General features: G+C 44.8%; 1 protein-coding gene across 1 annotated transcript in view; it reads left to right on the top strand.

Annotated features, from left to right (window-relative positions):
* The window catches only part of fat3a (FAT atypical cadherin 3a), a 220,235-nt gene that overhangs the window by 120,342 nt on the left and 74,507 nt on the right, over positions 1-25,386 (top strand). The window contains 4 exon segments of the mRNA XM_052078759.1: positions 10,206-10,267; positions 19,719-20,033; positions 22,822-23,032; positions 24,664-24,732. Coding sequence (XP_051934719.1) covers positions 10,206-10,267; positions 19,719-20,033; positions 22,822-23,032; positions 24,664-24,732 — 657 coding nt within the window.

The raw sequence follows: 25,386 nt of genomic DNA, 5'->3' as shown, positions 1-25,386 counted from the left end.
TCAGGAAAAAAAACAAACAATAAAACATAGTCCGGGTTGAGCAACGGCAGCCAGACGCTCAACCCCGAAAGTCGGAAGAAACCACAAGGGAGGGAGAGGGGGAGAAAAAAAAACACGCTCGAACTATCCTCATTTTGAGGATAGTTTGAGTTAGGCAAAAAAAAAAAAAACAACTCCTGCACAAGCATAGATTACACAGTCCATCGTCTTGGGGTTGCAAAGAGGACGTCAAGCCATATCAATCAAGTCGATACATAGTAATCAAGTCTTTTTTATTTTTAAAGATTCATCACATGAATTCCTAGTACATGCTTTTGTATTAATAAAGGGGGTGAGTAGCCATTTATATTTTTATTTACATAAATAGTACACACACATAATCATGTTAACAGTTTCAGGTTTACTTGTGGCCCATGGTATATAGCCAGGACTGAAGTATTGTGTACATGTATAGTACAGTGATCGGGTTCATTTATCGTGGGTTCAGTGCATCGCAGATTTTTTTAAACATAAAAATAAAAAACTTTTTTTTTTTTTTACATATACATGGAGTACAGTTGTCACGTTGTGCCCGAGGCGATGAAAGATCGCCTCGGGCACAACAAAATAACGAGGTGGATCCCCAGGTAAAGCAGACACGAAAAGATCTTGTAAGAACACAAAAAGTCTTTAATAACGATCAGAAAGAGCCCGACAGGGAAACGGTAACAAAAAAAACGCTGGTCAAATAAGGACCAGGGAAGAAATAAGGAAACAACAGAAAACGCTCGCAGAAAAACAAAAGGCGAGGAAGGTCTGATTAGACTATAGACTAAATATACAATTTTGGGACTAGAGAGAACGCAAGATAAGCGGCCACAAGGCTAGAAGGCAACGAGAAATCAACTATAGAGGTTTTAGCGCGAGAGAACAATGGCACGGCGTGGAATTCTCCGGCAGTGAGTGGACTGCCGGAGCCTCTTAATAAAGGCAGATAATCAACCCGAAATTACGGACAGGTGTGCAGTTGGCGGAGGGAAAAGCCCGCCACCTGCTGGCTGGCACGGGACGTGACAGTACCCCCCCCCCCTCAATGGACGCCTCCCGGCGGACTACCCGGCTTGGACGGATGAGCAGTGTGGAAGTCATGCAAAAGGGACGGATCAAGGATCCAGGAGCGGGGCACCCATTGCCGCTCCTCCGGCCCGTAGCCCTCCCAGTCGACCAGGTACTGGAAACCCCTGCCCCTGCGCCGAGAGTCCAGAATGGCACGCACAGTGTACACCGGGCCACCATCGACCACCCGCGGAGGTGGAGGCGGAGTGGGAGAAGGCGCCAAGGGACTGGAAGATACAGGCTTGAGCAGGGAGACATGGAACACGGGGTGAACCCTCATGGTGGCCGGTAGCCGGAGCCTGACTGCGACGGGACTGATGACGGCCTCGACCTCGAATGGTCCAGTGAATCGGGGTCCCAGCTTTGCAGACGTGCCGGCCAGGCGAAGATCCCTCCTTGCCAGCCACACCTTCTGTCCCACCACGTATGAGGGCGCCGGGCGCCGACGACGACCTCCACCTGCCCCTCCTGGGACGGGAACAGTGGCGGCTGGTAACGTAAGCCGTCATGAAGGGCGATCTGCCTGTGGTGGAAGAGACGAGGGTGTTGTGTGCATACTCCACCCAGGGTAAGTGGTCGACCCAGGATGCGGCACGGTGGAGGCACACACAGCGGAGGGCCGCCCCCAGATCCTGGTTGGCGCGCTCAGCCTGTCCATTGGACTGGGGGTGGTATCCCGAGGTCAGGCTGGCCGTGGCTCCGAGGGACCGGCAGAACCGCTTCCAGACGCGAGACACAAACTGGGGCCCCCAATCCGACACAATGTCCGCTGGGATGCTGTGGAAATGGAAGACGTGTTTGACGAGGAGGTCGGCGGTCTCCAGCGCCGACGGCAACCTGGACAAAGGCACAAAATGAGCCGCCTTGGAGAAGCGGTCCACTATCGTGAGCACGACAGTTCGCCCCCGGGAAGGGGGAAGGCCCGTGATGAAGTCCAGAGCGATGTCGGACCACGGACGAGGGGGAATGGGCAACGGCTGGAGCAATCCCGCCGGAGGTTGATGGGACGACTTGCCGCAGGCGCAGGCGGTGCAGGCATTGATGAACTCCGTCACGTCACTACGGAGCTCCGGCCACCAGAACCGCTGGGCGACAAGTTGCACCGTCCGGTTCACCCCAGGGTGACATGCCACCTTGGACCAATGTCCCCACTGCAGAACTTCAGATCGTAGGGATGGAGGTACGAACAGCTTCCCTGCTGGGCACTCCGCCGGCACCTGAACCCCCTCTAGGGCAGCCTGGATCCGCTGCTCAATCTCCCATTGGACGGCCCCCACGATGCACTGGGCCGGGAGGATGGTTTCCGGGGACCGGTCCCTCCCCGCCGGTTCGTGGAGACGGGAAAGGGCGTCGGGCTTGGTGTTCTTGGACCCGGGAGAGTAGGTAAGGACAAAGTCGAACCTGGTGAGGAACAGGGCCCACCGGGCCTGACGGGCGTTCAGTCTTTTAGCGGAGCGGAGATAAGCGAGATTCTTATGATCAGTGTAGACCGTGAAGGGTTCCTTTGCCCCCTCGAGCCAGTGCCGCCACTCTTGCAAGGGGTTCACAACAGCCAACAGTTCACGGTTGCCCACGTCGTAATTGGATTCGGCAGCACTGAGACGACGGGAGAAAAAGGCGCAGGGGTGCAGCTTCTGGTCGACCGGAGAGCGCTTGGACAGCACAGCCCCCACCCCCGAATCCGAGGCGTCCACCTCCACGATAAAGGGGAGATCAGGATCAGGATGTTGTAGTACGGGGGGACTGGTAAACGCCGCCTTCAGGTTCGCGAACGCCGCATCCGCGGTCGGATCCCACTTAAATGGGATCTTAATGGACGTAAGGCGGGTTAAAGGGAGCGCCTTCTGACTGTAACCGCGGATGAAGCGTCGGTAGAAGTTGGCGAACCCCAAAAAGCGCTGCAGTTCCTTGCGATTGGTAGGAACCGGCCAGTTAGTGACTGCACGCGTCTTAATGGGGTCCGCTCTTAACCTTCCCTGTTCGATAATGAACCCCAGGAAGGAGATGACGGGGACATGGAATTCACACTTTTCTGCCTTGACGAAGAGCCGGTTTTCCAGTAGACGTTGTAGCACCAGCCTAACATGTTGCTGGTGCCTGTGTAATGACCTGGAAAAAATCAAAATGTCGTCAAGATAAACGAAACAAAAAATGTTAATCATGTCCCTTAAAACGTCGTTGATCAGGTTCTGGAACACGGCAGGAGCGTTTGTCAGCCCGAAAGGCATAACCAGGTATTCAAAATGGCCCAGAGGGGTCTTAAAAGCGGTTTTCCACTCGTCACCCTCCCGGATGCGAACCAAGTGGTAAGCGCTGCGTAAGTCTTTTGAGGATCAGAACTCTTCATTTGAATATCACTCAAAATCAAAAAATGGTTCCCATGATGAATGTTTATGGAACCCCAAATTAGTTACAGTGTTTTCCCATTGGGTAATCTAATGGAACCGAAAAACAGTTTCATTTCTGAAATCCTCAGGCCTGTATGTTCTCGACACCAATTGGCTGTCAGCGACAACGACAGGTGGAATGACTGTCGGGCTGACGTACTCATGCCTGAATTTTTTATTGTACTGTTGTTTGGTGTCTTCTGGAATTGGCCTCGATTATCATTTTTGGTTTCTCGTTTGGCTATCAAAGCTTCTCATGCTTTGCTTTGCTCGTTTGTAAGCGTGTCTACATTGGTTTCCTGAAGATTTCCATCCATCCATCCATTTTCCATAGCACTAATCCTGTTCAGATTGCATGAAAGTGGAGCCTACCCAAGTACCTACCCGACGTAGGGCAAAAAGCAGACTTCAGCGCAGTTACACAGAGTGTGGCACAGGATTTATGCCATTCACGGAAACAGTTCCCAAAGCAGACATCAGAGTGAGAGTTGAAGTTCACCTTGAGGGACATTAATTAGTATTGATAAATTTGTCACCAGTCAATCATCGGGTGCATATAGAGAGAGACAACCAGTCACACAAAGTCATGCCATCGTACTTCATGTACAGAAGTCAAGCAAATATACGGCAAGACCATCAGTGATTTCCTCAGAGGCAATTGGAAGTGACTTGCAGCTGAGTTGAAGCTGTCGACATTTGGTTTTATTGTCAATTCAGTTTCAAGTTTTCAACCAACAGCAAATATTAACACCTTGTCTAAATCTTTTCGATACGTAAAATCTCATCTCTCATTATTTTTAGGACACCTCTCATTATCTGCATGCTCTCATGGTCAAATTGCAGGCGAAACAAGTAATGTTTCCATTTAGAAACGGATGTGGTCATGTTGGACAGCAGTAACATGGAATTAAACAAACATTAGAAATGGATGAAGAGAAATCATTGAAGCCTCTCTGAAACCTCTTTCCTAAGGTTTCACTGTCATTTCTACACTTTATCTCAAGCGTGTTGTTTGGGGAGAGATGCGTGTATATGTCATCGTTTGCCATATTTTCATGACGTCTGGCTCTCCGGGATGGGATTTTCATTTGTCCACCTACATTGCAGCCGTACTGGCAGTTATCCGACTTGGATGTAATTTGAAAACGGTTTCAAAATTTATTGGGTGCATTTTTTCCCTCCTCTTTACAGTGCTATTACTCACAGCTGATTCCACCTCTTAGTGTATATTTAGCCTAGGAGTTCTGACATGAAACACAAACACCCACACACACGCCCACGCACAGGCACAGTCACACATATGAAGAAATATATCTGCGTGTGTGTGGGTGTGTGTGCATGTGTGTATACTGTATGTATACACATTATATAACAGTCAGGTTTTCTAATGGTATGAAATACACTGTAAAGAATCATTGTTACATTCGATCATCCAGCAAATACACATTTTTATTCCATGTCTTATTTGTCCTCAGAGAGATACTTTCATTATAACAGTTTTGCATTGATTAAAAACCACAGTGACCTCACTCTTCCCACGTTTATGCTCCGTTTTAAATAAGATAAGATAAGATAAGATAAGATATCCTTTATTCGTCCCACACTGGGGAAATTTACAACCTCCAGCAGCAAGAATGTATGTAGAAAGAAGAAAGAAGAAAGAAAAAAACAACAAACATCTTTCAATTAAATGCAATATGAACACAAAATGGATAAATCGCAGTACTATTTACAATTTTCCTTCACATCATTTAATTATTATTATTATTATGATTGTTATTTTTTATTCATCAGCCTGACAGCAGTCGGTAGGAACGAGCGTCGGTATCTCTCCTTCTTGCAGCGCGGGTGTAACAGTCTCTGGCTGAAGGAGCTACCAAGTGCTGTCAGGGCGGGCTGGAGTGGGTGGGAGGGACTGGCCATCATAGCTTTTAGCTTGGTTAGCATCCTTCTGTTGCCCACCTCCTCCAGAGTGTCAAGGAAGCAACCCAGGACAGAACTGGCTTTCCTGACCAGTCGCTCCAGTCTCTTTCTGTCCCGGGCTGAGATGCTGCCTGACCAGCAGACAATGCCATAATGGATGGCCGAGGCCACCACCGAGTTATAGAACGTCTTAAGGAGTGACCCCTGAACCCCAAAAGACCTCAGTTTCCTGAGTAGGCTCTGTCCTTTCCTAATCAGGGTGTCCGTGTTTGTAGTCCAGTCCAGTTTGTCGTTCAGAAGAACACCAAGGTACTTGTAGGAGGTCACCCTCTCTATGTCCATACCCTGGATGTTCATCGGTGCTGGTGAGGACTTTTTCCTGCAGAAATCCACAACCAACTCCTTAGTTTTCCTAGGGTTGATCTAGAGGAGATTCTGCTGGCACCAGTCCACAAAGTCCTTTGTCAGTCCCCTGTACTCCCGATCGTCCCCTTCTGTAATGAGGCCAACAATCGCAGAGTCATCGGAGAACTTCTGAAGGTGGCAGTTTGGAGTGACGTGTCTGAAGTCCGAGGTGTAGAGGATGAACAGGAATGGAGCCAGAACAGTCCCCTGCGGCGCTCCAGTGCTGCAGAGAAGCCGGTCCGACTCACAGCTCTGCAATCTCACGTACTGCGGCAGATTTGTGAGGTAGTCTATGATCCATGCTGTGATATGGTGGTCCACTCCGGCGTTCTGCAGTTTGCCTCCCAGCAAATTGGGCTGGATGGTGTTGAAGGCACTGGAGAAATCAAAGAACATGATTCTCACAGTGCTCGCAGCCTTGTCCAAGTGTGACAGCACTGAGTGGAGGAGGTAGATAATGGCGTCTTCCACGCCGATGCCAGGCTGATAGGCAAACTGCAGCGGGTCCAGTGACGGGCTCACCAGCGGTCGAAGGTGGGCGAGGATGAGTCTCTCCAGCGTCTTCATCAGGTGAGACGTCAGCGCCACCGGTCTGTAGCTGTTCAGCTCCTTAGGGTGGGGGGTCTTGGGCACTGGGACCAGGCACGAAGTTTTCCACAGCTGTGGAGCTCTGCCCAGCTTCAGGCTCAGGTTGAAGATGTGCTGGACAATGTTACACAGCTGGTCAGAGCAGGTCCTGAGGAGCCGGTAACTGATCTTGTCCGGACCTGCTGCCTTCCTCACATTCATCTTCCTCAGTTGGTTCCTTACCTGCTCTGTTGTGACGGACAGGCAGGAACCAGATGACATACTGGGTTGATGAGAGCTGGTCGAAAGAGGAGGGGGAGGAGAAGAAGTCCTCAGTGAGAGAGGTTGCAGTTTGTGGTTGGGGGAAGGGACAGACGACTGGTCGAAACGGTTGAAAAAATGGTTCAGTCCATCTGCCCAGTCCTTGTCCTTCTCGATCACTGTCTTTGGGCTGTCATTGCCCATTGCCATTGAGAAATTTGATGGTGGGGCTGTGACTTTTCCTTTCCTCTTGCAGTAGTTACTTAACTGAGTATTGGAGCAACTGTTGCAGAATAAACTTACAACCTTGTGTACTCCTTTTCATATTTCTAGAAAACAAACCATGATGAAATAAACAAAGGTACCAGATTTGGGTGTGTGGTAATGTTTGACAAAAGTGTTTTAGAGAGCACAATCGTTAAATTATACTTTGACCGAAATGGCTGCCTTTCCTTTAGTTTAATTTTGGTGAGTTGAGTTATTAGTTTGCTCTGAAAATCATATTTTATTGTTTTTATAACCAGTGGATATGGAATTCATCGACCAGTACTTGTTTGTTCGAGTGCTATTCTTCAGACACGAAAAGTGAAGTGAGGAAGCAAATGAAGCACCATGAAGCTTTGAAACCTGAGTAAACCAGTTGACTGGAATGCTTCATTTGGCCATCACTATCATTTACGACACACAAAAAACTACATGAGAACTTTCTTTCCCTCATTAGTATGAATCGGTTAACAGTCATCCCATGGGTGTATCGATCAAGACAAAATTAATCTTATGTAATGGTGAAACCAAATGTGTGCACTGCGTTTCTCGCAGTGCATAGTCATATATAGTCAATGCAATTTTGTGCGATCAAGCATGGTTGCATGCCGGGCGGCGTGTTTGTAGCATTCCAAGCATGAATCTTGTTCTTATGCCAATTGCGCTGTGATAAGCTGAAGTGAACATTTTGTGGTGGCGAGGTGAATCGGGAGCAAAAAATGTTTTTCATCTTCCGCAAGTGGAGCTCTTCTTGCAGTTCCTTATAAATGTTCTTTGTGCATGTCGCGCTCCTGCATGAACTCTCGTGACTCAGTTTATGCTTCTGCCTTGTCAGCCGTGCACCTCTACTATGCTAAATTTGATGGGAATGAGAGGACCTTCTTCCTTTGGCTGAGAAACATGTTTGCTGTGTTCTCTCGCTCAGTGGCACAAATCCCTGTTTCTAGACATGTGCATCACATCACTTCAACAACGTTATTTTCGTTCTTCTTTCAACCATTGTGTAGTGATAAAAGTCAGTGCTGTATGTTACAAGTAGACTGAGAAAAACGAGATGTTTACACAATGAAAGCACAATGTTCTGCTCTATCTTAGATGTTTGACATGTGCATGAAGCTGATTACAAGAACGCTTCAAATGCGTTTGTCCTTGATCTAAAGTGGTCTACTTACGAATGTCTCTTTATACGAAGTTTTCAAGTTACGAACCGCCTCGATGGGGAAATATTGCCACTTGTTCCGAAAGAAATTTAAAGATACGAAAGGTAAAAATACAGTATGGGCTACTGTCCCTAAGGGGACATGGAAGGAAAAAAAACTTAGTAAGTAAAGTAATGCGAGATCTCGCAAAGAATAGCCCCATTGATACAAATTCCAAATGGTTTAAGTTTGTCATAGGAGTCCATGTGCCATATAAAATTTGGCCCTTTGACTCAGACGTCTTGCTTGCCTTAACGACACTCCTCTCGGATCCAACTCTTTCAGGACCAGACGAACGTCCCCTTTCCTGACAAGAAGTCCATATTCTCTGCACTTACTGTACATCCACCTGTAACCGTGTAGTTGTCCGGAATGCTGCAATTGGTTGCGAATGAAGTCAACCAGGACTGCCAAGTCATTGAACATTTTCCGACGAAATAGTCCTCTTTGGTTCAGCACTTGCTTCAAATGTCTTTCACTTATTTGGAAACTTAACATCAAGAACAGATTTAATGTATTTGTATTTCAAGCCAATTTCAAAGTAAAATTCTATTAAACTCACGAACGGTTGACCACGCTCCATAACTGTTGTCTGCGCTTACACATACAATGACTAGAAGCACGTACGATGACCCGGAAGCACATCACCGACCATTAAAAATAAATAAATAAAGTATTGCGAGCTTTCACAATCTTTCTTTGCGAGATCTCGCAAATTTTTTTTCCTCCCATGTCCCCTTAGGGGCTCCGTACAGCTCTGACTTCTCTGAAAGCAACATATGTAGAGCTGCTCTGCCATTGGCTATCACCAAGCATTATCCTGGCATCCTATTGGCTAAGAGGGACATTTACCGCATATATCTTTTTGTGTAGATAGATAGATAAGTGTCTATGCAGCGTTTTTGTTATTTGCCCCTTGGGCCATGAGGCGTTAATTTTGCATAAATGTGAATCGCCCAGAAAAAGAGATCGCTCACTATGCTGGTGTTTGCTTTGGAAATTTACGAAGGATTGTTAAAAGCCGACAAAAGCAAACGCCCTTGGACCAGTTCTTTCCAAAACACCAGGTAAAAAAACACTCCTAAGAGTGAACATGAACTAAAGAGGGCAAAAAACGATGAGGATGCAGTTAAAAGTGAAATGACCATCATTGTTATTCTTTACTCTATTTTTTTTACGTTATGCACAACTCTCATTTATTGTGCTATAATCTAATTGTAACATGCATTTGTGTATTGTATTGTATTGTATTGTGACATATTTTGATGGATTTTTATGCTTTAGAAAACATTCATGACTGAATTTTGTGTGTGTTTGTGAGGAGGGCGGGGAGTTGAGGGGGCTTGAAACAGATAAGGGCATTTACATGGAAAACATGTCTCTACTTACAAAATTTTCTAGTTCAGAATTTTCTTCCAGAACCAATTAATTGTGTAAGTAGAGGTACCACTGTCTTTTGAATTTGAATTAGTAACACCGATTGTCTTTTTTTAAAGCTGAAAAACTACAATTTTGCCTTTAGTTCCCCATTAATGTCACCAACCGCTTAGCTGCTGTATGAACTTTCAACCAATACAGGATTGACGATAACATTGTCATTGAGACCATTTATGTTGGACGTCTGCTTGCTTTGATTGTGTTTGCTTGGCTTTTCCCAACTGACTTGGAAATGTGGATCTGTGGCTCATCAGATACATCACAAAGCGCAAACACACTCACTCCTATGACCACTGCATCAATAACTTCACTGAGTATTTTTTGTCAAACTGAAATATGTGCCTCCAACAAAACTCATTGCAGCACAGAATGTTTGAATTTTTGTGATTGGTTGCAGTGCTCAGTCCATGGTGTTTCTCTGCTTCTCATACCATTGAGTGAGGACAGGCTAAAGTGTTTTTGGTGTTGTTACAACTGTGTTTTAAATAATTATTTGCTCCACCGTCATCTTTCCTCATTTTCAAACAGCTACAGTAGCTTATTTTGTTTTGTCTGAATCTAATTGCAACAATAGAAGTAAACTATAACTGAGTTGGCTCATGGCATGGATTTTTGTGTGTGATTTCCCCCAAATTTCTTCACGTTTTCTCTCGTTTTTTTGTCTCAGGTCTGATCACAACAACCTCGAGGAAACTGGACCGTGAACAACAAACAGAACATGTTTTAGAGGTGAGCATTTTGGTATGCAAAATAATCAGCAAATCGTAAGAGAGAGTCTATGCTATATTATAGATGACAGCTCTGGAGCTGTAATTGTATTGACGCGATGTGCTCGGTCTTAAAAGAAGAAACTTGGTTTCAAAACTAAGGATTATTTTATTGAACGGAAATGGTTGACCTGGGCAAGAGATTTCTGTGTGTGTGTGTGTGTGTGTGTGAGTGTGTGCTGCCTGAATAAGCACTTGTAAAATGAGGTTGTCGATGGTAATCAAGATGCATTTGAGAGGTCAGGTGATATGATTCACACATCTCACCAGCCTCTTTAAACTTCAAAGACATATGTTAAAAAAATGCTTGGTTCATTGGAAAAATAAAATATGTTTAATAATACAGTGATCCCTCACTACTTCGCGGTTCGTTTTTGCGGTTTCAGTGCATCGCAGAATTTTCAAAAGCATTCATCCAAAAAAAAAAACCCTACATATACAGTGTATACATTTATATATATATATATATTACACGCCTACCTGGAACGCCATAACCAGGTGGCTGGCATACTATACCGAAACATCTTTGCGGCGTATGCACTGGAAATCCCAAGGTCAAAATGGGAAACGCCTCAGAAGGTGGTGGAGAATGACAGAGCGAAGAACCTGTGGGACTTCCAGACACTGACAAGATGGTAATGGCGAACCAACCAGATATCGTGATCATAAAGGGCAGAGGAAAGCCGTTGTAGTGGACGTAGCGGTCCCAAGTGATGGAAACATCAGTAAGAAGGTGTCACGTTCGGGCAAGCCGAATAAAGTTGGGATCCCAGAAATGTACACCAAACAAGGTCTCCGTAGCAAAAAAGGGTTTAATATACAAAAATCGCACTTCCAAAGAAGTAACAAAGTGCTGGTCAAAACAAGGAACAGAGGGCACAAAAACGAGTAACAAAAAGCGCTTGCACAAAAGGCAAGGGAGGAAAATAAGAACCGCGAAGGCAAACAAAAAACAATGTAGCAAATACACGCAAGCGAAAGCCAAATCACAAAATAAAAACCATACTTACAAAATATTTGGTACCGAGAGTTCAAAAGCGAAACACGGCGAGGTCTATAGCAAAAGCAGTCTATGAGCAAGGAAGCAGCAAGGCAAAGGCAATACTCCGACAACAGGTGCACAGCAGAGGGGTCCTTAAATACAGAGTGTTAGATTGGCAGCAGGTGTGCACAGAAGTCCGCTCATGCCACCTGCTGGCCAGACTGAAACAGAACCTTGACAGAAGGAAGAGAAACTCAAGAAATACCGAGGGCTCAGAGAGGAGCTGGAGAGAGCCTGCAAGATAAAGGTGACAGTCATGCCTGTGGTGGTCGGAGCACTCGGGGCAGTGACCCCCCAAACTGGATGAGTGGTTGCAACAGATCCCGGGAACAACATCTCAGTCCAGAAATGTGCAGTGCTGGGAACAGCAAGGATACTGCGCAGAACCCTTAAGCTTCCTGGCCTCTGGTAGAGGACCCGAGCTGAATGAGTGACGGACACCACGCGAGACGAGGAATTTATTATATATATAAATAAATATATATATCAGAGCTGTCAGTTAAGCGTGTTTTTATCGGCATGAATTTGAACGTGATTTTTTTTTTTTTTTCGCGAGATTAACACGGCACACGTCACAGCGGATTTTACGTTAATCTCTAAATAAACCGGAAACAAAACAACAAGCGCGCTGCAGAAGTCCACGCCGATGTCTGTTTTGCCAGCCACGGCAGCGCGAGACACCGAAAACCTGTTCACCTTATACAACTCCAAGCATTCAGTGATCCACGTATGTGGCATCGAGTCATAGGCTTTTTTGTAATCAATCAATCCTTCGGGTTAGCCATCCTGGGTGAGTCCCATCCCTCAGCAGCTGGTTCATTTGTGCTGCTAGGCGCTTATGGAGTGATGTGAGTTTCTTTAGCCAGTAGGTGTGGACCATGTCCGGGCCTGGTGCTGTCACTGATGGCGAAGCGTATATCAGCTCATTGGTTTCCGTGATTGTTACGGTAGGGATCACCCTCAGTGCTGCATTCACACTTTCCATGAGACTTTCAGGTGGTACTTCACATAGCCGTTGTAATCGGTTTCTAGGTTGCCCAGCTTTCATTCTCGCCATGATATTAGCTTTCAGGTCAGTTGCTGCCTCGCTCTGCATTTCATTCATTGGGGCTTGCCTCCCAATCTCTGGTATGACCTCCTCCACTGATCTGGCAGCCTGGGGCCCTGCACCATGGAACCTGCGTTGTACCTCATCAATCTCAAGTTGTGACAGCAGTTGCCGTTTGTGGATGTTGGAACACTGAGCTACTTGTTGTTTCGTGGTCAACCGTAACTGCGTTTTTCGAAGTAACCATTTAGCCCACATTCTCTGCATGTAACCCCTCTGACTATGGTTGCTTGAGTAGTCGCATTCCAACAGAGCCATGTTATTGCATCTCGCCCATCTCCGCTTTGTTCCAGTAGCCCATTTTTCATCAGGAGGTAGGCATTAGCGTGAAGGATCTTGCCCAATGATCCACACTGGATGGAGTTATGTGCTCATTTTTTGCCCCAAGCTGGATTCAAACCACCGTCTCCCGTATGCCAAACCGATGCCTTACCAACTGAGGCATCTGTTGGTGCATCGGTTATATATATATAAAATGTTGTTCTATGTGACTCGATGTTTGGCTGACTTTCGCTGCCTCTTGTGGACCTTTTGCGGCATTTTCGCATATATATATATATATATATATATATATATATATATATATATATATCGCGAAAATGCCAGGCAATATATATATATATATATATATCGCGAAAATGCCGCAAAAGGTCCACAAGAGGCATATATATATATATATATATATATATATAGATAGATAGATAGATATGTTTTTTTTTCGCGAAAATGCCGCAAAAGTTCCGCAAGAAGCAGCGAAAGTCAGCCAAACATCGAGTCACATAGAACAACATATACAGTATTACATGTTTATGTTTACTGTATTTTATTATTTACACACGAACCTAACCTAACTTATACATCTTATACATGTATATATTCATTCATTCATCTTCCGTACCGCTTGATCCTCACTAGGGTCGCGGGGGGTGCTGGAGCCTATCCCAGCTGTCTCCGGGCAGTAGGCGGGGGACACCCTGAATCGGTTGCCAGCCAATCGCAGGGCACACATAGACGAACAACCATCCACGCTCACACTCACACCTAGGGACAATTTAGAGTGTTCAATCAGCCTGCCATGCATATTTTTGGAATGTGGGAGGAAACCGGAGCACCCGCAGAAAACCCACGCAGGCCCGGGGAGAACATGCAAACTCCACACAGGGAGGCCGGAGCTGGAATCGAACCTGGTACCTCTGCACTGTGAAGCCGAAGTGCTAACCACTGGACTACCGGGCCGCCCACATGTATATATATTTTAGTATATTGCATTAAGTAATGTTAGTTACAACGAACATTTACTTCTACTGCATGTATACATTAAATTTGGCCTTATAAATATTAAATATACTCATACACATGAACATATACCTGTACAGGGGGAGGGGTACCTATTTCACGGATTTTCTCACAAGAGTCGCGGGCGTGCTGAAGCCTATTCCAGCTGTCAGTAGGTGGGGTACACCCTGAATTGGTTGCCAGGCAATCTCAGGGCACACATCCGCGCTCACACTCACACTTTGGGACTATTTGAAGTGTGTGATTAACCTACCATACATGATTTGGGCGAAAACCCACACAGAAACAGGGAGAACATGCAAATTCCACACAGGTAGGCCGAAGCCTGACTTGAACCCTGCACCTTTGTACAATGAGGCCGACGTGCTCACCAGTCAATCACCGTGCCGCCTCCGCCCCATCACCTTTGTAAACCAGCATTGTTGCATAAGATTAATTTATTAATAAGTGCAATGAAAAAACACTGCCTAAACCTATTTTGCTTCACTCACCATTAAACATGACTGGTCAAGATTCAACAAGTCAAAACACTTTACTCAATGAGATCCAGGTATCCAATTCCATTTTGCATAATAATTAAAAGCACAACAATTAATCGTTTGCACCCCTTGTTGTGTTACCTCAGTACTCATAATGGTGACCTGCTGTTTATAGATGAACGACATGGTTGACATCGCCCTGCCGCTAATTAGCCCTGCAACTCATACTCCATTTCAGAAGCTGCCAAGATTTTGATGAAAACAAATGGCCTCTCCCATCTCATCTACTCCACATACTCAGCTCTTTCTCCTCGTCTCTCTTTGGCTTTCCTCAATGTGGTTTTCATTAGCTTGGTGATAGAGATTGTTTGAGGACAGTCAGTCCATGCTGGTCTCTTTTAACAATAATGAAAACATGTATCAAGTCCACCTTGATTAGTGATAAATTGTGCCATGCGATGGCTTTCTCATTATGACTCAGAGTTGAGTGTGGAGTTCTTGTTTCAGCTGTGTGTATGCGTGCATGCGTGTGTGTGTATGTCTTGAGGTCTGGGGATCAAAAATCAGTTACCCACAAGAGAAACAATTTTAAATTAAACCAGCTATCCTGGGCGTGCCTGCCGCCTGCAGAGAATCATCACACACACCCCCAGTCCTTCCAAGTGTGTGTGATGACCAGTGTTGACGAGGACACCTGGGCCAGCCGTTTCAAAGACTCTTTTCAGCCAAAGTCTGTCATCAATGCTTGCTAAGGCTACCCAACCGTTTAGGAAAGGGTTAATTTTGAGACAGAAAATAAACAGAGCATTTTGGAACACATATATCCGACTGTTTTGTGTTTAAGAATATTGACGATGCACAGCAGGATTTCTTTTTTTAACTTGCCCTGTTACGCATATTCAAATCTAGTCCTAGCTTTCTAACGTGCAGCTTTTAATTTTCCCATTTCAGATGAAAGACACTTTCACGCAAAATTCAAATTACTGTGCAGTTGTTTGAGCATACCCAAAAAGGAGACAACATCATTGATTTTATTGCTCTAAGCCTTGGCTTTATGCAAAGACGGCTCGGCACTTAGAAGGTGCACATAAGGACTAGTGTGATGAGTCCCAAGGCCTCAGCTTCCCGAAGTGGTTACTGGAGTGAGAAAAAAAGGGGTCTTGATTAAATATGCACCATAGGAAATTTTGCACACAATGGCATTATGGAGTCATCAGAATCAGAATCATCTTTATTGGCCAAGTATGTAGAACACACAAGGAATTTGTCTCCGGTATAACACGCTGCACTAGTATCATCGTAAACAACAAAATCATTGAACCATTTTAGAGTAACCAGTAGTTTTGTAGTACCATTTTGTGGTGCAAGAAGAGTGACTAAGTCAGTGACTGTTTAAGGAGTTAATGGCTAGAGGGAAGAAGCTGTTTAAGTGTCTATTGGATTTGGTGCGCATTAATCTGTAGCGTCTGCCTGAGGGGAGTGGCTGAAAAAGGTGGTGGGCAGGGTGCGGGGGATCCAGGAGGATTTTCCGTGCCCTTGTCTTGATTCATGCAGTGTGCAAGTCCTCAAGAGTGGGTAGGGCGGTGCCAACGATTTTTTCTGCCGTCCTAAATGTCCGTTGAAGTCGGATTTTGTCCTTTTTTGTGGCGGCCCCAAACCAAACCGTGATGGAAGAACACAGGATTGATTCGATGACTGCCGTGTAGAACTGTCGTAGCACCTCCTGTGGCAGGCCATGCTTCCTCAGCAGCCTCAGGAAGTACATCCGTTGCCGGGCCCTTTTCAGGATGGAGATGGTGTTGACTTCCCACTTCATGTCCTGGGAGACTGTGATTCCCAGGAACTTGAAGGTCTCGACGGTTGACACAGGGCAGTTGGATAGTGTGAGGGGCAACTGAGGAGAAGAATGTTTCCTGAAGTCCACGATCATCTCTACAGTCTTGAGCGTGTTCAGCCCGAGGTTGTGTCGGCCGCACCAGAGCTCCAGCTGCTCCACTTGTTGGCGGTACGCAGACTCGTCGCCGTCTTTGATGAGACCGATGACCGTGGTGTCGTCTGCGAACTTTATGAGTTTGACAGCTGGATCTGTTGAGGTGCAATCGTTTGTGTAGAGAGAGAAGAGCAGTGGCGAGAGGACACATCCCTGTGGGGCTCCAGTGCTGGTGGTGCTGATGATGTTGTTGCTCCCAGTCTCACCTGTTGTGTCCGTCCCGTCAGGAAGCTGAGGATCCACTGGCAGATCGTAGGGGACACACCGAGATGGAGTAGTTTGGGGGTGAGGAGTTCCGGGATGATGGTGTTGAACGCAGAGCTGAAATCCACACACAGAATCCTTGCGTAGGTCCCTGTGCTGTCGAGGTGCTTGAGGATGTAGTGCAGACCTATGTTGACTGCGTCTTCCACAGACCTGTTTGCCCGGTAGGCAAACTGGAGAGGGTCCAGCAGGGGTCCAGTGACGTTCTTTAGGTGGTTCAGCACAAGGCGTTCAAAGGACTTCATGACCACAGACATCAGGGCGACAGGCCTATAGTCGTTCAGTTCCGATGTTGCCGATTTCTTGGGAACTGGGATGATGGTAGACTGTTTGAAGCAGGATGGGACCTCACACAGCTCCAGGGATCTGTTGAAGATTTGTGTGAAGACCGGAGCCAGCTGGTCAGCGCAGACTTTCAGGCAGGAGGGGGACACTTTGTCGGGCCCCGGAGCCTTCTTGATCTTTTGCTGCTTGAAGAGCAGTCTCACGTCCTGTTCGTGGATCTGTAGTGGAGAAAAAGAGGGTGGGGGGGGGGGGGTAGGTAGAGTGGTTTCTGGTAGAGGTGGGTGTGTGTGGGAAATGGGGGTGTCCTTTTCAAATCGGCAGAAAAACATGTTTAGTTCATTAGCAAGACCCTTATTGTTCACTGTTTGGGGGGATGGCATTCTATAGTTAGTGAATGCTTTCAGGCCATTCCATACAGATGCAGAGTCGTTAGCAGAGAACTGGTTTTTCAGCCTCTCTGCATAGCTTCTCTTTGCGATGTTAATTTCCTTTGTCAATTGGTTTCGGGCATGTTTGTACAGTGCCCGATCTCCACTTCTAAATGCGGCCTCTTTCTCTTTCCTGAGTTGCCTGAGTTTGTGAGTAAACCATGGCTTGTTATTGTTGAAGGAGCGGAAGGACTTCGTTGGTACACACATGTCCTCACAGAAACTGATGTATGATGTTACAGTGTCTGTGTATTCATCCAGTGTGCCCGTTGAAGTTTCAAAGACGCCCCAATCAGTGCAGTCTAAGCATTCTTGTAGAGCTAGCTTTGCTTCATCTGTCCATTTTTTCACAGTCTTAACAACCGGTTTAACACATTTGAGTTTCTGTCTGTATGTAGGTATTAAGTGGATTAAATTGTGGTCAGAAAGACCCAATGCTGCACGGGCGACCGATCGGTATGCATTTTTGATTGTTGTATAGCAGTGGTCTAGAATGTTGCCTTCTCTGGTGAAACAGTCGATGTGCTGCTTATATCTGGGAAGTTCACGGTTAAGATGTGCTCTATTAAAATCGCCCAAAATGATCAGGGGTGACTCTGGGTATTTTAGTTTGAGTTTGTTTACTTGTTCGGCTAGCGTTTGTATCGCCGTGTTAGCGTTAGCTTGTGGCGCAATGTAAACACCGACTAGTAAAAAGGAGGTGAACTCACTTGGCGAGTAGAATGGCTTGCAGTTTAAAGACAGCGACTCCAGGTCCGGGCTGCAGTGTGCGTCGAGCTTCGTGACATCAGTGCACCATTCTTCGTTGATATAGAAGCAAATCCCACCACCTTTCGATTTCCCTGATAGCTCCGTGTCGCGGTCGGCTCGGAGAAGGCGGAAGCCGGGTAGATGTAGCGCGGGATCTGGATGGCGGTCACTGAGCCAGGTTTCAGTGAAGCAGAGCGGAGCAGAACGTGCAAATGTTTTGTTGGTCTTTGTGAGGAGAAGAAGTTCATCCATCTTGTTTGGCAGAGATCGTAGATTAGCAAGATGGATCGATGGGAGCGGGGTTCGAAATCCGCGCTGCCGGAGCTTGACGAGCACGCCGGCTCGCTTCCCCCTCCGGCGGCGTTTCCATGCTCCGTACAGCGCAGCCGCTCCGCTCGCGATTAGCTCCGAAAAACCTTGTGGATTTTCGTGTGCTGGTGAAAAAAGACCGAGCGTAGACTCCCCAATGCGCAGCAACTTTTCCCTCGTGTAAGTAAGCCGCTCAGGGTCGCCACAAACAAACGAAAATGACAAAAACAGGGATAATACTAGGGAGCGTGTGACCGAGGCTGCCATACCTGTCGGCGCCTGATGATGATCCCACTCATGAGTGGGAGAATTGATGCGATTTCATCAGTTATCTAAATGCGCGCAGGTAAGCGACTTCATGCACTGTCCCTACACTCAAGGCCCTTTTACAAAAAAGGTCTTGAGGCTTAAAATGGGCTTCGTAGCCACCGGAGCCAGGGGAAAAAAAAACATTTCGTCAATGTGTACATCAGTGCCATGAATCCTGATCTAATCAAAGATATTGTTAAACATGACAAAAACATATGGTCTCTCAAAAGTTAAAACATGTTTCTGTAAAGATTGTGTTTGCCCTGCCCAAAATCACAAATAAATAAGGTTCAGACAGAAACTCACCAGTCAGTCAAAGCGTCTGTGGTCAGTTGACCAACAAAAAAAAATCTATCAGTGTAGATTTCCATATGAGACCCATTTTGACATCTCAAATGCGTTTAGGCTAATTAAATTCTCCAGTGCATACAGAAAAAAAAGCTGGGGGGCATTCGTATGTGATCACAACAGGTATGAAGAGCTGGATTATTCTGATTCACACACACACACTCAGCTTGCTTGAATTGTATTCTTGCAAGAAATGATGGGGGCGCTGTGCTAAAACTTTCTTTTTCAAAAGTTGACCTTGTGGTGAGTTAATGAATTCTCAGTATTAAGAGTCGTGTTTCAACTGTCACATTAATATGATCGGAAGAGCTACTACCAAAATAGCAATGTGTAAAGATGACTTCCTTAGGTTGATGTAAAGTAACTCTCCATAAAAAAAAAAAAAAAAAAATGGGGTTTGAACCTGTACACGATGACTTAATTTTTTCTTATTTCATAATATGTCTGGATTTTTACCTTTTTATTCTTGATTTCAGCCATATAAACTCAAAATAGATTTGCTGTTCAAAGTGAAGGTTAAAAAAAAAAAAGAAACCACCAGTTCTTTCTATGTACAACATGGATCCAAACTTGAGACAAAATGTGCCTCAAACTAAAGCACTGGTTGTACTCACCTGTGTCGTCCTGCAGGATAAGTCATGTAAATTAGCTAATTTGCATGAGCATATGTATTGATTCTCTAAATGAACTGGTATCTCTGAGTTCATTCAAGAAAAATGTACTGGAAGAATTGATTGAGGGACGAATTTGTGGAATTTGCTTTTTTTTCTCCTCATTCATTGATTGATCTATCCTCCCCTTTCAGGTTCTGGTGTCAGATGGTGGGCCCAGTTCGAGGCAGAGTACAGTGTGGGTGATGGTCCAGGTCCTAGATGAAAATGACAACAAACCGACATTTCCAGAGAAGGTCTATCAGGTCAAACTACCAGAGAGGGAGCGAAGAAAGAAGGGGGAGCCTATCTACCGAGTCTTTGCCTATGATCGCGATGATGGACCCAACAGTGACCTTTCTTATAGCATTGTGGATGGCAATGAGGATGGGAAATTCTTCATTGATCCCAAGACGGCAATGGTGTCATCACGCAAGGCCTTCACAGCTGGGAGCTACGATATCCTGACAGTATGTACAATTGAGCTGTGTTCACATTCTGGTAACACAGTAGCTTCAATTATGATAGTACAGTATTTGGGAAAAAAACTTCAATGCCCCTGATCACCTAATTCGGATATTTGCTATTCTTAATGGTTTCAATGTCAAGAAAAAAGTGAAAATGGATCCCATTGCAGAGAAGAGAGTGGGAGACTGTAATTCCAAGCTAAAGCGGAGACAGAATCAATCACTAAAATAATCCATGATAGCAATTGATTAGGTGGCCCGGTGGTCCAGTGGTTAGCGTGTCGACCTCACAGTGCAGAGGTACTGGGTTCAATTCCAGTTCTGTCACCAAATTACCAGGTGCATTGGGGCGAAGCTGCTTTGTGCAATGGCACCGCCATCCCCAGACAGACTAGATTTGCACGAACACAAAAATGGAGTTTAGCCCATTTTATGGCTGAGCACACCGGGTCAAGTCTACCAAAATAAGGCCCATAAAGTCAATAGTTTGCATAGTTAGGGGCTGAATCTATACAGCTACGCCAGAGCCACATGGCTTTGAGAATGTGCTTATGAAGCGGCATAAGCACGGTAAAAGTGGACAAACACTATAGGACAAATTAATAATAATACATTTTATTTGAAAGGGCTTTTCATCATATAAAGACACTTTACAAGAGCTTAAAACACAGGATAAAAATGTGCACTTAAAACAAGCATACATAATTTACAAAAGCATATTTAGATGAACAAAAAGCAAAAATGGGTAAAAGACATTAAAAAGTATTAAAAGCATATCGGAACAGATGAGTTTTAAGATATGATTTGAAGGATTGGAGGTCAGTACTGTTGCAGATGTGTTGTGGTAGAGCGTTCCAGAGGGTGGGGGCGGCGAAAGAGAAGGCTCTGTCTCCTCAGGTTTGGAGCTTGGTCACGGGGATGGCGAGGCAGTTTGTGTTTGAGGAACGGAGATTGCGGGAAGGAGTGTATTGGTAAAGAAGGTCGGAAGGATAGGAGGGGTCCTGATTGTTAAGGTGAGGTTATAGGTGAGTAGGAGCAGTTTAAATTGAATACGCTGGGGAACGGGGAGCCAGTGGAGGTTTTTAAGGATGGGTGTGATGTGATCACAAGTGCGGGTGTGGGTGAGTAGGCGGGCGGTGGCATTCTGGATGTACTGTAGTTCATTGAGGAGTTTGGAGGTTGTACCGTAGAGAATGCTATTGCAGTAGTCAAGGCGGGAAGAAGAAGGTCGGAAAGGTAGGAGGGGGCCTGATTGTGAAGGGCTTTATAGGTGAGTAGGAAGAGTTTAAAACGAGAAATGTTTTTGAGGTGGAAGAAAGCAGTTGTGGTGATTTGGGTGATGTGTTGGTCGAAAGACAGGTTATTATCAAAAAGGACACCGAGGTTGCGACAGTGAGAGTGGGGGACAGGGTGCAGTTGTCAATAGTGAGGTTAATGTTGGAGGTTGTTTGGGTGAGGGACCGAGGACCCATTATAAGCAGTTGAGATTTAGTGCAGTTAAGAGTGAGAAAGTTTCATCCAGGATCAAGCATCCAGTATTTGATATCTGAAAGACAGTTAGACAGGGTGGAGTGGGTTGTTGGGGTAAATGATTTGGTGGATATGTACAATTGTACGTCATCAGCGTAGCAGTGGAACTGGAGACCATGATGACGAATGATTTGGCCGAGGGGTAGAAGGTAGAAAATGAAGAGAAGAGGACCAAGCACAGAACCCTGAGGGACACCTTGGGACAGTGGGGCAGTGTAGGAAGAGCAGTTGTTGATGTGAATGAATTATTTCCTGTCTGTGAGATATGAGTGAAGCCAGGTGAGGACTTTGTTGGTGATGTTTAGGGACTGTAGGCGAGTGAGTAGGCTGGAGTGGTTGATGGTGTCGAAGGCAGCTGTAAGGTCAAGAAGGATGAGGATGGAGAGTAGGCCGAAGTCAGAGGTGAGGAGAAGGTCATTGGTGATTTTAAGTAGGGCTGTTTCAGTGCTGTGTTGTGGACGGTGGGTAGGGGGGAGTTGTCCACCAGAGTCAGCTTAATACATACATACATACATACATAAATATGCATACATATACATATATCATACATAAAGCATATTGGACAATAAAGGTGACCTTGACCTTCCAATACGAGCCAAAAAGTAGCAGGCGTAAGCTACTTGGCATTGCTGGTATGGAAGTGCATGGACTTATTTGAAGTGATTATACCATAAGATAGCAACATTTTGAACAAATTTGCCACCTCTATGACTTGGTGATGTTCATGCATTTTTTTTTCCATGAATGTTAAAGTAGATGTCAACTTTAAGCATTAGATGTTGTATTTAAAATGTATTATGGGGTTGTTGTTTTTTTCCATTTTTGGGAGGGATTAAAGTTATTTCTTATTCCAAGGGCGGGGAGTAAATACACAAGTTGCTTAAATAGATCTAATTCTCAATCTTCTGATCAAATCGATGTTCGAGAATAGTTTTTTTCCCAACTCGCTGATCCACCCCAAATATTTTGATTGCGCTAAGCGTTAAGTTGAGACAGGGGTAATAAACAATTATGAAGTGTGTTGCAGTGCTCACACATGCAATTCCTTTAAATAGCAATGTAAATGGCTGTAATTCAAATGTTGCCAAATCCTCCCATAAAGCCGCAACTTGAATTGGATCCTGCATTTAAGATGCCTGAAGAGGATTTTGAGTAACAGCTCAATTCAGGGGGAATTCATTCAACCTGTGTGACACTGACACCATTATCAGACTTTCGTGTACTTCCTTTCCAACCCCTGTTTAATGACTTCTTTCTTTAGATCAAGGCAACAGACAACGGTCGTCCTCAGAAGTCCTCGACGGCTCGCCTCCACATTGAATGGATCCGCCGTCCTCCACCCACAGCCATGCCACCTCTGTTTGATGAGCCTTTCTACAATTTCACTGTCATGGAAAATGACAAAGTCACAGAAATTGTTGGTGTGGTTTCCATGCAACGGAGTTCGGCCCCCTTATGGTTTGACATCACAGGTAAGAAGATTTTTTTTTTTTCTGCCAAGCAGTCAAGGGCCAATTGCGTGGCTTGTTTTGGCAGAAGAGATCATTGCATTATCAATGCAACTCGGGTACTGTTGCCTCACTGTTTGATCCGTTACACCCCGCTCATTCTAGTCACCATGGTAACAGCAATTTCCGATGTATGCTGTTTGTTGTGTCGGAGAAGAAATAATGAATTAACCCCACAGTCTATAAAGAACGCTCTTTCATAGTCTGAGTACATAATTAAACTTATAATTGGGCGTGATGATGAGTCCCACTGAACCTCTTTGCACTAAGTTATGTATTTGCTCACGCCAGTTTTTTTCATTAGCGATCATTTCTTGTGTCCAACCAAATACATTTTTACACAGTATATAATAAATCAAATGTCAACATATTTATACACACCAGAATGGTCCAACAGTGTACACTGGTATGCCTTTGATGCGTCTAAGTTGACTTTTCTTCACTTGAGAGGCTTAAATGAGATTATGTCATGTGAATTGCACTAAACCCAATTTGCCTGCGTGTGTTTTTGTATGGACGAGTGTGGTATGAGGGATGTGATCCAATTATAAGTACTTGTTACTGTAATTTTACAAGATTCAAGTGGTGTGACTGTGCTTACGGGAAAGAGTGTTGCATTTATTCAGCACTACCTAAGTCTCACTTCTTTGTCGCTGAGTATTGAAAGTCAGCATGTGTCCAATTCGAGTTACTTTCTGACGATTGTCTTTGGCTAACCACTTGCTTTTTCCTCTTTACATGTTACTGACCGAGCTTTCAGTCTTTTTTGTAGACATTAGGATTTCAAACCTTTCTTTTGATCAGTAACATACTTCTTCAGTATTACATTTCTGAATGCTAATTTGTTTTTAATGCTATTATAGTGACAGAAAGTGGAAGACTTAAGCATCTTAATAAAGCATTTCATACCATAAATCATTAAAACCTACCTTTGTAGATGATAAGAAAATGAAGACAACCAGGCCTCATCATAATGTCATTTCTAAATCCTCTTTCTCTCTCTCTCTCTCTCTCATGCATAATTAAAGTATTTCAATAACAAGAGGCCAACAGTTCTAATAAATAATAATGACAAAAATGTAATTATGCATTGAGAGTGCGAGCAAGAGAGCTTACTTTCTCTCTCCCTCTGTCTAATGCATAATTCAGTTTATATAATTACTATTCATTGTATTTCTTATAACCGCTGGCCCTTTGTTATTGAAATACTGTCGATAATGTAGAATAGAGCTGTGGAGGTGAAAAAAAAACGTGTTATTGTTGTGTATGTATGTATGTATGTATGCATGCATTTAATTAATTAATTTATTTATTTATTTATTTATTTAGTCTCCATTTTAATCAAGTTAATCAATCAGGTTATTTTATTCATCTCAAATATGACCAAATGCCGTATGTTAAAAGTCTACACTACGTTGTTTAATAGTAATTTGTATCTGCATACATGTACACTCTTGGCGGGTTGGAAACAGTGACTCTGTTGGCCTGGTCTATCGTAGCGGTCTCTTCATCATGCAATCCTTTCGTCCTATTCCTTTTGTCTTTGTGTCTCACTTGTTTTCTCCTCTTTTTCCTTAATGCTTCATGACTGAAAGGTCCCCGGTCTTTCCTTGAGATGTTTGTTATTCTGCAGAGCACTTGCATCCGGAACTGTTCCTCAGAAGGTATCAGACTTCCACTTCCTCTTTTATGCTGTCAACTTTCCACTCGGTCTCCTTTCATTTCTCCCTCATTTCTTTTGGATGTTTTCACTTTTTATCATTGTCCACCCATGGTGTTGATCTGATCATTCTGTTGTTAGGTGGTTGCAAATATTTCACTCCGGACTTGTGCTTGATCATGTCTGATCTATTGACAAGCATTCGGGAATTAATTACCTGGAGGTTCGTACAAAGCAGGAGTAGAACTGTGCGATCTAACAACATACCATATCTACGAGTGCAATGCAAAAACATAAGATAAGATAACCTTTACTTATCCCACACTGGGGAAATTTGCAGTCTACAGCAGCAAAATTGGGAAGGGGGAGTCCAATTTATTGTTTAGAAGAACACCCAGGTACTTGTAGGAGGTCACCCTCTCTATGTCCGTACCCTGGATGTTCATCAGTGTAGGTGAGGACTGTTTCCTGCAGAAATCCACAACCAACTCCTTGGTTTCCCGGGGTTGATCTGGAGGTGATTCTGCTGGCACGAGTCCACAAAGTCGTCTCTTGTACTCCCGATCAATGAGGCCTACAATCGCAGAGTCGCTAGAGAACTTCTGAAGGTGGCAGGTTGGACTGATGTGCCTGTAGTCCGAGGTGTATAGGGTGAACA

Source organism: Hippocampus zosterae, chromosome 10 (genome assembly GCF_025434085.1).
Source record: "Hippocampus zosterae strain Florida chromosome 10, ASM2543408v3, whole genome shotgun sequence".
In the NCBI taxonomy this organism is placed as follows: domain Eukaryota; kingdom Metazoa; phylum Chordata; class Actinopteri; order Syngnathiformes; family Syngnathidae; genus Hippocampus; species Hippocampus zosterae.
Note: the sequence above shows the minus strand (reverse complement) of the source record. Positions and strands in the feature narration are given on the sequence as shown.